Below are 14,254 nucleotides of genomic sequence, written 5' to 3'. Positions count from 1 at the left end.
CTTGTCTTACGGTGGGGACCTAAAATGAGGTCCCCACGGGTGGCAACACCGTTTTCTTGGCCATATTGTTGTTAATAAAAAAATGTAAAAGCGCAAAAACGTTTGTTTAGGGTTAGGCATTGATTTGGTGATGGTTAAGGTTAGGGTTAGGGTAAGGGTTAGGAGTTAGATATGAATGGGAGTCAATGGTAAGTCCCCACCGGTATAGAAAAACAAACATGTGTGTGTGTGTGTGTGTGTGTGAGTGAGAGACGTGAGGAGGAGCGCTGCAGCTGTGTGTGTGTGTGTGTGTGTGTGTGTGTGTGTTGCAGAGACGAGTGTGGAAACGGAGGCAGAGTGAAATAATTCTGACGATGACAATACTGAACAGGCAGGTGAGGCAAGAACCACAAATCCCTCTGCATATATATACAATACAATAAAAAACTTAAAGATAAGTTTTAGCGGTTGCGCGCTAAGCTAAACACGCTAGCTTAGCGCGTTGGAGTTGGCAGTGTGAGCCGACTCAGTGTGTTTCACTGCCGTGTTACAGGCACTGTTCGGGAAGAAAGTATGTGTTTAATTACAAGTTAAATAAAATCTTTCAGTGTAAATATCTCGTGTTACACCGTGGACACCTGCAGCTTATAGTCAGGTGCGGCATATATATATGTACAAAACTTTTTCTTTTCTTTTTTTAAATTTAGTGGGTGAGGATTATATTCAGATGCGCTCAATAGTCCGGAAATTACGGTATATATTTGATCCTGATTAGCTGTCAAGTCTGTAAAAAACTACTGGTACTGCAGCTGCTTAGTCTATTGGTATTTATCAGAGATAATATTCCATCAGTAGTACTAATTTCCCTCTGATTTGGCCAAAAACTAAAGTGATATCCGTCATTATGAGACAGCGTCAGACCTAAAGGCACTTTAACAACAAAGTCTAAATACTAAGCGGCTGTATATGCTACCAGCATTCCTCTCTTGCGTGATTTCCAGTGGCAGCCCTTTTAACCGCAGTCCATTTTAATATTTTTTTTATAGCTTTCTACAATAATCTGTTCCTCTGACTGAAGCAGGTGATTGGTAGAAGCTACATGACACACTGAATGCCCGCTTTTTATGAGTTAACAAAGGAAGCTGATAATAATGCGATACCCGTTATCTCTGACTGAGGTTTAAGGTTTGTGGAGCTCAGAGCTCTGCGGTCTTCTAACTATCTCATTAACTGATGACTAATTGTTGTAGAATTAGAGACAATAACACACAGTGGTTAGGTATTACAGTATCTGCTCCAGTCACCCGATAGTTTTCCATTTTTATGAGATGTTCAGAACTCAAACAATCAAAGAAAAATATGCAAAGTCTTCAGATAAGATGCATGAGCTTAGTGGAATATAAAAGGGATCCAATCATTAGAAAATCCTTCAAGCTCTGAAAGGTGTGCAAGATGAGGACGCAGAATAATGTGCCACAAGATGTATCTCCATATCATAACAGAATAGGTCTGTTTGTCTTACAGATACGTAAACGTGTTGTTTTATCGCTCACCTGGAGCAGTTTCTCAGCCGTGGGCCTCTTCTTTGGGTTCTTGGTCAGGGCTAGTTTGACAAAATGGTGGAAGTTATTTGTCCTGTTTGTCCAGCAGAGAGAAGAAGACAAAGAGAAAGGGTTAATCTAACAGGCCTGGAACATTTACTGCAGTAAATGTGAGCAAGAAATCATGGACAAGGTGGTGTCGTACCACTTGAGTTTATCTTTCAACTTAGGAGGCTGGAAATTACTCTTGGTCATTAGGAACAGAGCCCTGCAAGAAAGAAAAACAAAGATTAAACCTCAAGTTTTAATGGTGGGGGGATGAGAAATAAAAGCGTCTTGCACAGCATGCAGTTGTACACTATTGTTCAAAAGTTTAGGGTCACTTAGAAATGTCCTTAATTTTTGAAGAAAAGCATTTATTTTTTAAATGAAGATAGCATTAAATGAATGATAAATCCAGTGTAGACATTGGTTCCCCAAGTGAAGGAGTTTAAGTATCTCGGGATCTTGTTCACGAGTGATGGGAAAATGGAGCGGGAGGTGGACAGGTGGATTGGCGCGGCGTCAGCAGTAATGCAGGCGTTGTACCGGACCGTCGTGGTGAAGAGGGAGCTGAGCCGTAAAGCGAAGCTCTCGATTTACCAGTCCATCTACGTTCCAACCCTCACCTATGGTCATGAACTTTGGGTAGTGACCGAAAGAACAAGATCGCGGATACAAGCGGCCGAAATGAGCTTCCTCCGTAGGGTGGCTGGGCTCAGCCTTCGAGATAGGGTGAGGAGCTCAGGCATCCGGAGGGAGCTCGGAGTAGAGCCGCTGCTCCTTCACATCGAAAGGAGCCAGCTGAGGTGGTTTGGCCACCTGATTCGGATGCCTTAAGGGAGACTTCCTTTGGAGGTTTTCCGAGCACGTCCGTCTGGGAGGAGACCCCAGGGTAGACCCAGAACTCGCTGGAGGGATTACATATCTCGTCTGGCCTGGGAACGCCTCGGGATCCCCCAGGAAGAGCTGGAAAGCGTTGCTGGGGAGAGGGACGTCTGGAACGACCTGCTTCACCTGCTGCCTCCGCGACCCGGCCTCGGATAAGCGGAAGAAAATGGATGGATGGATGGACATTGGTAATGTGGTAAATGACTATTGTAGCTGCAAACGGCTGATTTTTAATGGAATATCTCCATAGGGGTACAGAGGAACATTTCCAGCAACCATCACTCCTGTGTTCTAATGCTACATTGTGTTAGCTAATGGTGTTGAAAGGCTCATTGATGATTAGAAAACCCTTGTGCAGTTATGTTAGCACATGGATAAAAGTGGGAGTTTTCATGGAAAACATGAAACTGTCTGTGTGACCCCAAACTTCTGAACAGCAGTGTAATGACTAAGTGTTTTATACAGTGTCTAAATAGAGATGCTTTGCAAAGAACTGCTGCAGCCTAACCAACACAAGCATCATCTCTAATAAAATCGGACCAAAATGTCCACCGACATGTTCTGCATACTTTTCTCACTTGCACATGTAGGTAACAACATTAACGATTGATCTGGTGGTGGACTGATTGAGCCGACACCTTTGAGAAGTCACAAATTCACTTTTCGCTCTAAGGTTGTTTACATTGACTGCATGTCTACTCGGCTGCCGTCACGCTGCTCTACCTCATAGGGTGCAGGTCAAACATGGGCGGCTGCAGCTCGGCCAGCTCTATCGCGGTGATGCCCACGGCCCAGATATCACACAGCTGGTTGTAGCCGCCTTTCCTCTCCACAGCCGCCACCTCTGGAGCCATCCTATGGGGAAAGAGACGCAGATGGTGAAAAAAAGAAAAGACAGGTGACAGAAGGAGGCCAAGAGAAGAATGATAGTAAAAGGTCTAAAAGTGGGTTAATTAAACAGCTACACACAGGAAGAGAATTAAAACTGTCTGCAGTATTTCCCAGCAGCAGCTCAGAGGGTTCCCACCATGACCCTGATCTGCAGCTCTGACTTCTTCCTGACCCATAAATACTGTTCATTCCCGGTTTGTTCAGATTGAATCTGGAATTAATTAATCCTCCTGTTGTCCTCATTTACAGGGACCAAAAAATATTGTTTCCTTGAGTGAAAAAAAATCCAAAAATTCAGCAAAATAATTCCCCAAATGTCTGAAAATCTGCAAAACCCTCAGGAAGAAAATTTTAATAATTCCTTACAAATTTCAATGAAAATTTTTTTTAAAAATCCCCCAAATTTGGCAAGAAAATTCCTGTAAATATTTTCAAAAAAATGAGTAAAAATAATCAAAAAAATCCTAAAAATATCTAAAGTGATTCCATATATATCAGTAAAACTTCTGATATTTTCTTAAGAACATTCACATAAAAATCAACCAAAATCCAGCGAAATTCGCTGGATTTTGGTTGATTTTTATGCGAATGTTCTTAAGAAACATTTTTAACATTTCTTTTATCCACCAAAAAATGTTCAAAGATTTCCCAAAAATGTTAAAATGTGGACATCAGAAGTTTCACTGTGAAAATATATTTATTTTTCCACATTTTCAAACTTTAAACCGGGTCAGTTTCGACCCGCAGGACGACACGAGGGTTAAATGTGTGATAAATTCTGGCGTATTCAAGCTGCCAGATGCATTAGACATCAGGGAATTCCCCATAATGCTTCCTTAAGGACTTAGATTTTATACCATAGCTCAATCTGCACGCAGTCCATAGGCGCTATCAAAGGAGCTGACGGAGAAAAGCAAACAACTCACCAGTAAGGAGTTCCAATGAACGACTTCCTCTTGGCGAGGGTTAACGTGATCTGGGCTGACACACCGAAGTCAGCTGAGGAGAGAACACAGAAGGAGAACAGACGAGGAAAGAAAGAAACCGAGTCAGCAAATGAGGCCATTGGGGACGCAGTCTTTGAAGCAGAAGCTGATTGCAGAGGCTTTTGCGTGTCGCTCTCACCTAGTTTAACGTAGCCGTTGTCTGTCAGGAGGATGTTGGCTCCCTGCCGGAGACAAACAACATGCCACGCATCAGTATCCGACACAAGAAATTACACTCCGGGCTGAGCCAAATTAGCTCGAGATGCGAATCCAGAGACGCAAGTTTACTGCAAAGTGGGTTTTTAGTAATCAATGTAGGCCGCGGTAAAGAATCGATCATCATTTTCCTCGTCATAAATACCACCGGCTGCGTCTCCACAATGATTTGGGAATCAGTTTTCACTTTCATTAACATATGGGCTGCTTTATCCACAGAATGCTGAGTTTCACATTTCACACGTAATCATTAATCCGTTGAGAAGTAGACTGTATAAAAGTTCTTAATGGGTCGTTTCATGTGGTTTCAATAATGGGTGTTGCTGCACCATCTAGAAATTGGCTACATTTTCTTGTGATGGAAGATAGACAAAAACAACTTTCCATGCAAAAAATTAGAGCTCTAGCTCCATTAGTTCCAAACTTATGGGATCTTGAATTTTTTGAATTTGGGCTTAAACCCACCCCTTAAATCCTCGCCTAGGATTTTGCACTATTTAACTGCTTATTTCTCAGCTTCTAGAGATAATTGATGTCTGAAATTTGGCAGACAAGCTCACAGCAACCATCTGACATTAAAGGTAGCCTCACAGCCTCCTAGCTACTCTCTGCAGACCACAGGAGCCTTCTAAAAATGCTAAAAATTAAGAAAAACACACTCGCAAGTAGGTTTTAGGGGTTTAAAATTACTAGAAATGTTATAAATGTTGACCCAAGGACTGCTCTGTCCTATTCTAAACAAAATTGTATGATAACTTGCAAAGTTGGAGACTTCTGGGGGTATCATATAGAAAAATATGAGCTGCTAAAGTATGCACCCCACAAAAAGTGAACAATTTTGGTGAGGCCAAAAGGCAATGTGGCACAGGTGGTAGAGATCTATGAATTTGTATAAAATATCTTCCATCATGGTACTACAAGCCTACAAAATCCCGGTTTGGCTTATTTCCTCCTTCATGGCCAACCATACACTTGAAGTGAACCCCTATGAAAGAGGTCATAACTTTGGAACTAGTAGAGATATAGACCTATAATTTTGCATGGAAAGTTCTATTGTAACTAGCTTTCAGCACATAAAACCCTGAGAAAATTGTCAATGGTGCAGCAACCACTTTTCTGGAAGTTGTGTGTTTTTCCATGAAATGACCCTAATATTTTGTTCGAACATGATATAAAACCAACAGAAAGCAGCATGCAGGATGCTCCACAGCACATTATATAATGTTTTATAATTAATAAGCTTCCCTCACATGCATGTTCTCTGCACTTACCTTAATGTCTCTGTGCATTTTTCCTTTATTGTGTAGGTAGTACAAACCCTGCAAACAAAACCACACAGCAGATTATGTTAGCGGCATTCACAGAAAAACAGAAAACACTTGTGCTGAAATTCAACGTTATAATGCAGATTTTTTTAATGGGCACTTTCGCTGATTAAATGAACATGTGATTTCTGGGAAAGCTGCTCAACTCAGCCCATGTTTTTGTCGTTGAAATGCTGCAGTTTTAAGGTGTTTATTGCTGATTTAAGTCATGATACGTCTTACAGTATAAAAAACACTACATGGAGATGTTAGCTAGGTAAAAAATCTAATTGTCACCAGAAGAGCCAATTAACTGTTTGTGATTTTTCGATCGCTTTAATTTAAAGAAAGCAAGTCTGTTCCAGCTGAGCAGAGGATTAACCCTTACAAGGCCATGTTTCTGGAGAAGTACATATACTAAAACCACCTAATCCATAAAAATATCGATCAAGTCTTGTGAGGTCGCATTGTCGTAGACGTTCACCCTTTTGAATTTCGGCCGGTACGCGGCCCCGATAAGAGCTTCGTAATTGCGGCTTCGTTATAACGGCTCATACGGCTTTATCGTTTGAAATAAGCAAATTTGGGGCCAATGTTTATATCTCACCAAACATACGGGTGTGTGCATATTTTATGTTGATTAGCAATCATAAAAAGTCACACGTGTTGAGCCGAGAATGTTCGGTTTCGGCTGTGTGAACGAGTAAGCGGGAACGAGTATACTCGGTCCTGGCTCTTTAAGGATTAATCTCTCAAACACTGGGGGTCCTGGACTTACGGCAGAATTCCGTTCCTACAGACTGATGGAAGTTGATTTTTGCCGTAAGTCAAAATTCCGGAGAAAATGTAAACAAAGCCCTTAAGTTCTTCATGAAAGTCATGAATACCAACGACTTTCATTCACGTATGAATCATTTTACAAGAAGATAACAGAATATGTTCCATTGTTTTTACAACTTGATCTAATAACGCCAAAGTTCGTCGGTGTTTCTTCCTGTTCTCAGCGTTTTATTAAATCTAATTTCACTTCCATGGTGTGTTTCCCTTAAGGCAGAATTATCGATGCACTTTATTTTGAAAAAGCCTTTACTTCGAAGTTGTCTGTCGTCACTTCCTGTCCACTATTTTGATGTTTAGTTGTACTCCCATACGTGCTTTTCTGGATGCTCGGCTCTCTACTTTGTAAACTCCACAGAGGCAACGTTGTAATTAACGTCATTTTTAGACTTACTGGTGAAGTTAAAAGGATTTATTTACACATATTTATGTTGTTTTATTCTGATTATGTTGCAGTTTTCACTCTGTTTGTAGTGTGTACCAAGAGCCACAGTAAAGATGTCAAGTTTGCTCACGACTTTAACTAGTCGGACAGCTGAAGCTTTATTTATCACCATTTTATTTGCCATCAGAAGAGTCTGACTTGGGAGCCATAATGACGGACAAAAAGTTAGTGAATGTAGAACAATCCAAGGTGGAGTACAAGTGGAGAATGGAAATAAAGCCATCTGATAGCGCCACGTGACGACGTATTCATCCGCTCAGCAACCATGTCTTGATGATGTCACGTTGTATGTATGTTGAGTCTTTGTATGTGTGTGGATGTGAATGGCTGTCTATATGTAGGGAGGGTGGAGAGTTGGTTTGTTTTTATTTCTATTTTTTAATTGTATTTATTTATTGCCTTCTTTTTTTTTTAATTCTTGTGAAGCACTTTGTGTTCTGCATGAAAAGTTCTATACAAATAAATAAAGTTTGAACTACTTCCACGTAACCGGTTCCGATGTAACAACGAAACGCCGTAAGTCGAGGACGTCGTATGCCCCCTGTATGCTCCTTTGTTTTGTCTAGAATACACCAGAACTGTTGGTAAATACGCTGCATACGCTACCTGCAGGGTTTCCCGTGACATGTAGGCTATCTGTGACTCCGACAAAGGCCCGGTTACTGCAGGAGAGAAACAAGGAAGAGAGAAAAGACATCAAACAGGAGCAAAAAGAACTGACCAGCTAAGGTGTTGCTGAGCGTCTGTGTGTTTGGGTGGATGTCGTCGTTACCGTGATAGATATCCTGCAGAGAACCTCCTCCACAGTACTCCATACTGATCCACAGCTTATCTCTCCTGGAGACACAATGAACACAGTAAGTCCACCTTCAGCAGTCCAAAAAGCATCCGAGAGCTTACATTTAAATTTATTCATCAATACCTGCATAATCAAATCAGCTGGGGCTGCTGACTAATACTGAAAACCTCCTTCCAGATTTATTGTTTCTGACCCCGAGCGGCACTTTTTTTTCCCCCCTTCAGTAAACTTACACGCTTTATTATAAACAGCTTGCACTTTAATAGCAACCATCTGACACACACAAGCTCGCTTACCGGAGATAACTGCCAAAATAGGCGACGATATTGGAGTGTTTGCAGTCCTTCATCATGATGATCTCCTGCTGGACGACGGCAAAGTCCTCACCTGCAGCCAACACATGCACACACCCGCGTTATTATCCAGGTGATCGGTTTGCATCCACGCCGTTAGTACGCCTCACAGGGCAGTTTTGTGTGCGTGTCAGTGTGTTGGAGATAATTGAAACAAGCAGCACAAACAGATGGAAAGCAGCCGCAGCAGAGTGAGCTGTGTTTGAGTTCAAGTTCGTCGCTTCAAGACCTAAATCGTTCAGCAATTAACAGAGTAATGACACGTTTCCACAGTCTGTCTGTAACTTCCCAACAAAGTTTCCTTTCTTAACGAGAGCAGTGGAAGATAGAAACCAGCAGAAAGGACAGGAAAGGCAGAGAAAGAGGTTAGAATCAGTGAACGCAGGGTGATGGGGGAGAGGAGAAGGCCAAAAGCAATCATCTGTAGAGGACTTCTAGATGGAAAAAGCGAAGATTGGAGGATAACAGAACAAGTGAAAGAGGGGTTGATGATGTAGAAACGAAGAATAAGGTATATTAAAGGAATGAAAAGAAGGATGAGGTAACTCACCCGGTTCCAGTTTGATGACTTTGATAGCAGCCAGCTCTCCTGTGTTCACATTACGAGCCTAAAGGACAAAAGAGCCAAAGTCAGCCACTGGAAAGCACGCAGAGAACGTTCAGAAATGTTGTTTATGCAGCGTCAAGACAGAACACGACCGAACGGGACGCCAGAAAGAAAGTCTGGCTGCTCATTCAACAATAAAACACAAGACTGCAAAAAGTTGGATGTACATCGGAAGCTAATCTTCAGTTTCAATAACATCACCTTTTGGTTGCTTCTTTTTCTAAAGAAGTAAACAGAAATATTTTATTGAAACAACTAAAGCTGTGTTTATTATCACTAGAGCAATAACGAACAATCATTTAGCTGCAAACTGTTAAAATTAATCACCAGTTATTTTGACCATGAATTGTTCATTTCGAGTAATTTTAAAGTCTCTGATTCCAGCTACTCTAATTTGAATATTCTGTTGTTTCTTTTCTCCTCTATGACAGAAAAGTGAAAATCTTTGAGTTGCGGACAAAACAAGACACTTATGGAAACACTGAAGGACATATTTCACCATTTTCTGACATTTTATAGATGGAAAAACATATAGATTATTAAATTAATTAATTGAAAACAGAAATAAGCATTAATTGGACCCCTAATTAGCATTGCATGATAAAATATGGCCTTCTTGGTGCACAGGACTCCATCTAAAGAAGAAGAAACGGGCGAAAAACAAACCCAGGGAGGTAAAAAAGCAGAAAAGGTGAGCCTGACTCAGCGCTGCAATGCAACACCATATGACAACACAGTGACTTAATAGGTCGCCTACATACGAGCTCACATTCCTGGATTCCTTCCTAATTTATCACGACGAAGGGAGACAGAAGTTGCCAAAACCTGTGTTATAAACTGATTATGTCGGCTTCTAGTAAGCCTCAGAACTCACTCAAAGTGATCTGGATCATACTTCATCCAACCACAGACACCTGAGGCAACACCCTCATCAGCCCAGCCCACTGCAGAAAAGGCCACACAGCCATGAAGGAAACATGCATGGCGGTAATAAGCAGGTCTGAGGTGAGGCTTTAAACAGCAAAACAACAGATAAATAACGACGGCTCCAAAAAAAAAAAGTTCATTCTGTAAATGTTCACATTTAAGGAATTATCTTTTGGTAAAACATCATGAACAACCTGAAATTTATTTAGAAAAAGTATGTTATTTCCACAATATTACACCTCAGTTTATGATTTACACATTACAACTTCCTGTGTATGCACAACATTTAGTCATCTGAAACTGAACCATAGAGGGTTTTACTGCATGATGAGAACAACAAAGTCAGACAAAAAAAGACAAAATGACAAAAACAAGACACAAAGCGGCAAACGACACAAGCGAGACAAAAAAGATGCAAAACGACAAAAACTAGGCAAAAATTACGAAAAAGGGAAACACAAAATGACAAAAACAAGACAAAAAACACAAGCGAGACAAAGGAAACACTAAACGATAAAAATATGAGATAACGAAAAGACAGACAATAAAACATCAGAAACATGACAAAATTGTTAAAAAAATTAGACACAAAATGACAAAAATCAGACAAACAACAGGAAACAAAACAAAAAAGAAACAAAAAAGTTACAAAGCGACAAAAAAATGGACAAAGCAGAACACAAAATGACAAAAATAAGACAAAAACACAAGCGAGACAAAAGGAAACACTAAACGATAAAAATATGAGACGAACGACAAAAGACAGACAATAAAACATCAGAAACATGACAAAATTGTTTAAAAAAATTAGACACAAAATGACAAAAATAAGACAAAAAACATGAAACAAAACAAAAAAGAAACAAAAAGTTACAAAGCGACAAAAAAATGGACGAAGCAGAACACAAAATGACAAAAATAAGACAAAAAACACAAGTGAGACAAAAAAAGACGCAAAATGACAAAAACTAGGCAAAAAAATTACGAAAAAGGGAAACGCAAAATAACAAAAATAAGACAAAAAAACACAAGCAAGACAAAAGGAAACACTAAACGATAAAAACACGAGACGAACGACAAAAGTCAGACAATAAAAATAACAAAAACATGACAAAAGTTCAGAAAAATGAGACACAAAATGACAACAGAACAATCTAGTATTTTACTTTATGATCAAAACAACTTGTCATGGTCTAGAAACTATTACAAATTTGTAGTTTTACTAATTTACAATCTGCAGTTAATGTCTTCTCTGGAGTTTTTACACTTTGATTGGACCCTCTGGAGGACCACTTTTGGCCCACGGGCCTCATGTTGGACACCCCTGCACCAAATCGAACGCTCACACACGATTGTCTGAAGCCAGTTTTACAAAATCAAAACACCAGAATCCATTCATAAGTCTTGCACGTCACATTAAAATACAGAATGGGAAGTGGTGGGTGGGTGAGGAATGTTTGGACTTCAGCAGGAAATTCAAACAGCTTTTCCCGTATTCCTGAAAAGTTTCGCTGACAGCAGGGGGGATGTGTGGGATACAGAGGCTGATTTTTCTATAAATAGTGACCCGTGTTTATGGTGGGAGGGGCGGGAGAGGAATTATATATGAAACACACATGAATAAAAGATGGCCTTTCAGAGCAGACATGAAGTGCTTGCTTCACTCCGGCCCAGAATGTGTGAGCGGCTGTGACATTGCAGAAGTATGAGGGAGAAACCGAGAGAGAAGGAGAAGTTAACCGACTTTAAACACGAGAGACAAAAAGAGCTTCCATAGCAAGAATGACCAGAAAGAGAAAACACATCTCTAACACAAAGGTGCCAAACTCATCTTATTTCAGATCCACATTCAGCCCAGTCTGATCTCCAGTGGACCGGACCAGGAAAATCACAGCATAGCAACCTATAAATAACTCCAAAGAATTCCTTTGTTTTAAAATGTACATTCTGAAAATGTTCACATTTAAGGAATTATCTTTTTACAAACTATTATAAACAACCTGAAATTTCTTGAGAAAAATAAGTTCAGTTTTATCAACATTCATCCTCAGTTTATCATTTCCACATCACAACTTCCAGATCACAGAGTGTCTACAAAGAAACAACATTTAGTCACCTGGAACTGAACCACGGAGGATTTTACTTTATGATCAAAATGACAGAAGTCAGACAAAAAACCCAACAAAAACAGAAGAAAATGTTACAAAAATCAGACGCAAAATGGCAAAACGAGACACAAAATTACAAAAAAATGAGATGAAACGAAACAGACAAAAAAAGCTACAAAAAAATGGACAAACGACAAAAAATTACACAAATGGCACAAAAAAAAATGACAAAAGCGAGAAACAAAACAACAAAAGTAGATTAATACAACCGAGACAAAAAACACAAAACGGCAACAAAAAGACAAAAAACACAAGCGAGACGAAAAAATTTCACAAAAAACAGACAACACAAAAACACAAAACGAGAAAAAAACAGTAACATAACGACAAAAACATGAAACGAAAGACAAAAGTCTGATGAAAACAACAAACACAAGACAAAATCTTACAAAAATGAGACACAAAATGACAAAAGAACAACCTAGTATGAGCCAAAAAACTTGTCATGGTCTCGAAATGATTTTAAATTTATACTTTTACTAATTTACAATCTGCAGTTAATGTCTTCTCTGGAGTTTTTACACTTTGAGGACCGGATTGGACTCTCTGGAGGACCACTTTTGGCCCGTGGGCCTCATGTTGGGCACATTGGAGCTTTCTGTATTTTTTAATTCTACGGTTTCACTACTTCCAGTCTCGATAACAGAAAAAACACCCACATCCACGCTCATTCTGGCTGCCGTCTCCAAAACATATTTATCCAACATTAGAGGGGAAAAACCAGACGTTCTGCATTCCGGTTTGGTCACTTTGCTGGGAAGCGGTCACAGATTGGAGGGTAAACTTTCTGCGATGTGAAAACGAAATCCAGGAACAACATTCTGCTTTAACGAGTGTCAAAACGACAACGCTTTAGTTCAAATATTCCGTCTCTTTTACATAATGTTCTGGAAAGGCGGCCCAGTCAGCGTGAGCAGCGACGGCCCCTATGGCTTTAAGAAAAAAGAAAAACATGTACATTGGAGCGCTGCCCACACAAGTGCACCGCAGACACACACCAGCGATGAGGAGACAAAATAAAGTCAAGGATAACCACAGGAAAAAAACAACTGCACCATCACATGTGAAAAACTGTCATTTTAATTTTGTCTAAGCAGAAATCCTCAGCTGAGGAGCAAAAATCAAACAAAGGAGGAGAAGAAGAAGAAGAGAGGCGAAGGAGTCGACGGAGGCTAACCCACACCAGAACAAAAGCGGTGGGAGGGCGGAAGGACAAAGAGATGCAAAGAAGGAGACAGAAGCAGAGTGGAGGGCAGAGACAGAGCTTCTTCAGTCAGCAGACAGACCACAGATGACTCATATCGCTCAACAACACTCGGCCGACTCCGTTTAACCGACCGAAGCGAGGGGCTGAAGGTTTGATCATCGCTCTCCAAACTGCAGCAGGAGAAAGACCTCGACCACAATTAAAACCACTGGGCAGATGGTCCGTGATAATTGGAAGCAATCAAATCAGCACCAATCACTGACTTTGCTCTTGTGTGATGCTCGGACTACATATTTCTAAACGCAAAACTGCCAATTTTGGAGCGCAAACTATCACTCCCAGGCATTCCAGAAAAATCCACTCAGTGACTGAAAACATAACCGACCAAATCCAGAAATAACAAAACACCGAATACAAGGCTGCTCTGCATTCATCTCAGAGCCTCTTCAGCAGCTCCGTCCGTGTCAGAGTTCTTCAGAGTGTTTTTATTCTTATTTCAGCTCTTTTTTTTTTTAGTTTTGTCCACACACAAAAATGAGACACAAGACGGCAAAAGCAAGAAAGAAAATAACAAAAACGAGAGAAATGACACGAAATAAAACAAAACAGACAAAAATTTGACAAAAAAAAGTGATAAAGGGACAAAAAAATGGACAAATGACAAAAAATTAAACAACAAAGGAGACAAAAAATGACAAAAGCGAGATAAAAAAACACAAAACAACAAAAATGATACACCAAACAATGAATAAAGGAAAACACAAAATGGCAAAAAAAAGACAAAAAACTCAAGTGAGACAAAAAGGAAACACAAAACGACCAAAACATGAGACAAACAACAAAAGTCAGACAAAAACAACAACAAAAACTAAATATTACAAAAATGAGACACAAAATAATCTAGTATTTTACTTTCTGATCAAAACAACTTGTCATGGTCTACAAATGATTTTAAATTTATAGTTTTGCTAATTTACAATCTGCAGTTAATGTCTTCTCTGGAGTTTTTGACTTTATGATTTTGTGCAAACAGGACTTACTTTACTCACATACAGTGATGTAAT

General features: G+C 39.9%; 1 protein-coding gene across 8 annotated transcripts in view; it reads right to left on the bottom strand.

The window, feature by feature from the left end:
• The window catches only part of LOC110954147 (mitogen-activated protein kinase kinase kinase kinase 3), a 68,619-nt gene that overhangs the window by 36,858 nt on the left and 17,507 nt on the right, over positions 1-14,254 (bottom strand). For all 8 annotated transcript variants that reach the window (XM_051959832.1, XM_051959834.1, XM_051959835.1 and 5 more), the window contains exons 2-11: positions 8,832-8,889; positions 8,225-8,315; positions 7,902-7,966; positions 7,736-7,791; positions 5,815-5,862; positions 4,467-4,509; positions 4,268-4,340; positions 3,174-3,305; positions 1,726-1,788; positions 1,533-1,614 (exon numbers count right to left, since the gene is read on the bottom strand). In XM_051959832.1, coding sequence (XP_051815792.1) covers positions 1,533-1,614; positions 1,726-1,788; positions 3,174-3,305; positions 4,268-4,340; positions 4,467-4,509; positions 5,815-5,862; positions 7,736-7,791; positions 7,902-7,966; positions 8,225-8,315; positions 8,832-8,889 — 711 coding nt within the window. The remainder of the gene's footprint in view (positions 1-1,532; positions 1,615-1,725; positions 1,789-3,173; positions 3,306-4,267; positions 4,341-4,466; positions 4,510-5,814; positions 5,863-7,735; positions 7,792-7,901; positions 7,967-8,224; positions 8,316-8,831; positions 8,890-14,254) is intronic.

This window comes from Acanthochromis polyacanthus, chromosome 15 (assembly GCF_021347895.1).
Source record: "Acanthochromis polyacanthus isolate Apoly-LR-REF ecotype Palm Island chromosome 15, KAUST_Apoly_ChrSc, whole genome shotgun sequence".
Classification (NCBI taxonomy): domain Eukaryota; kingdom Metazoa; phylum Chordata; class Actinopteri; family Pomacentridae; genus Acanthochromis; species Acanthochromis polyacanthus.
Note: the sequence above shows the minus strand (reverse complement) of the source record. Positions and strands in the feature narration are given on the sequence as shown.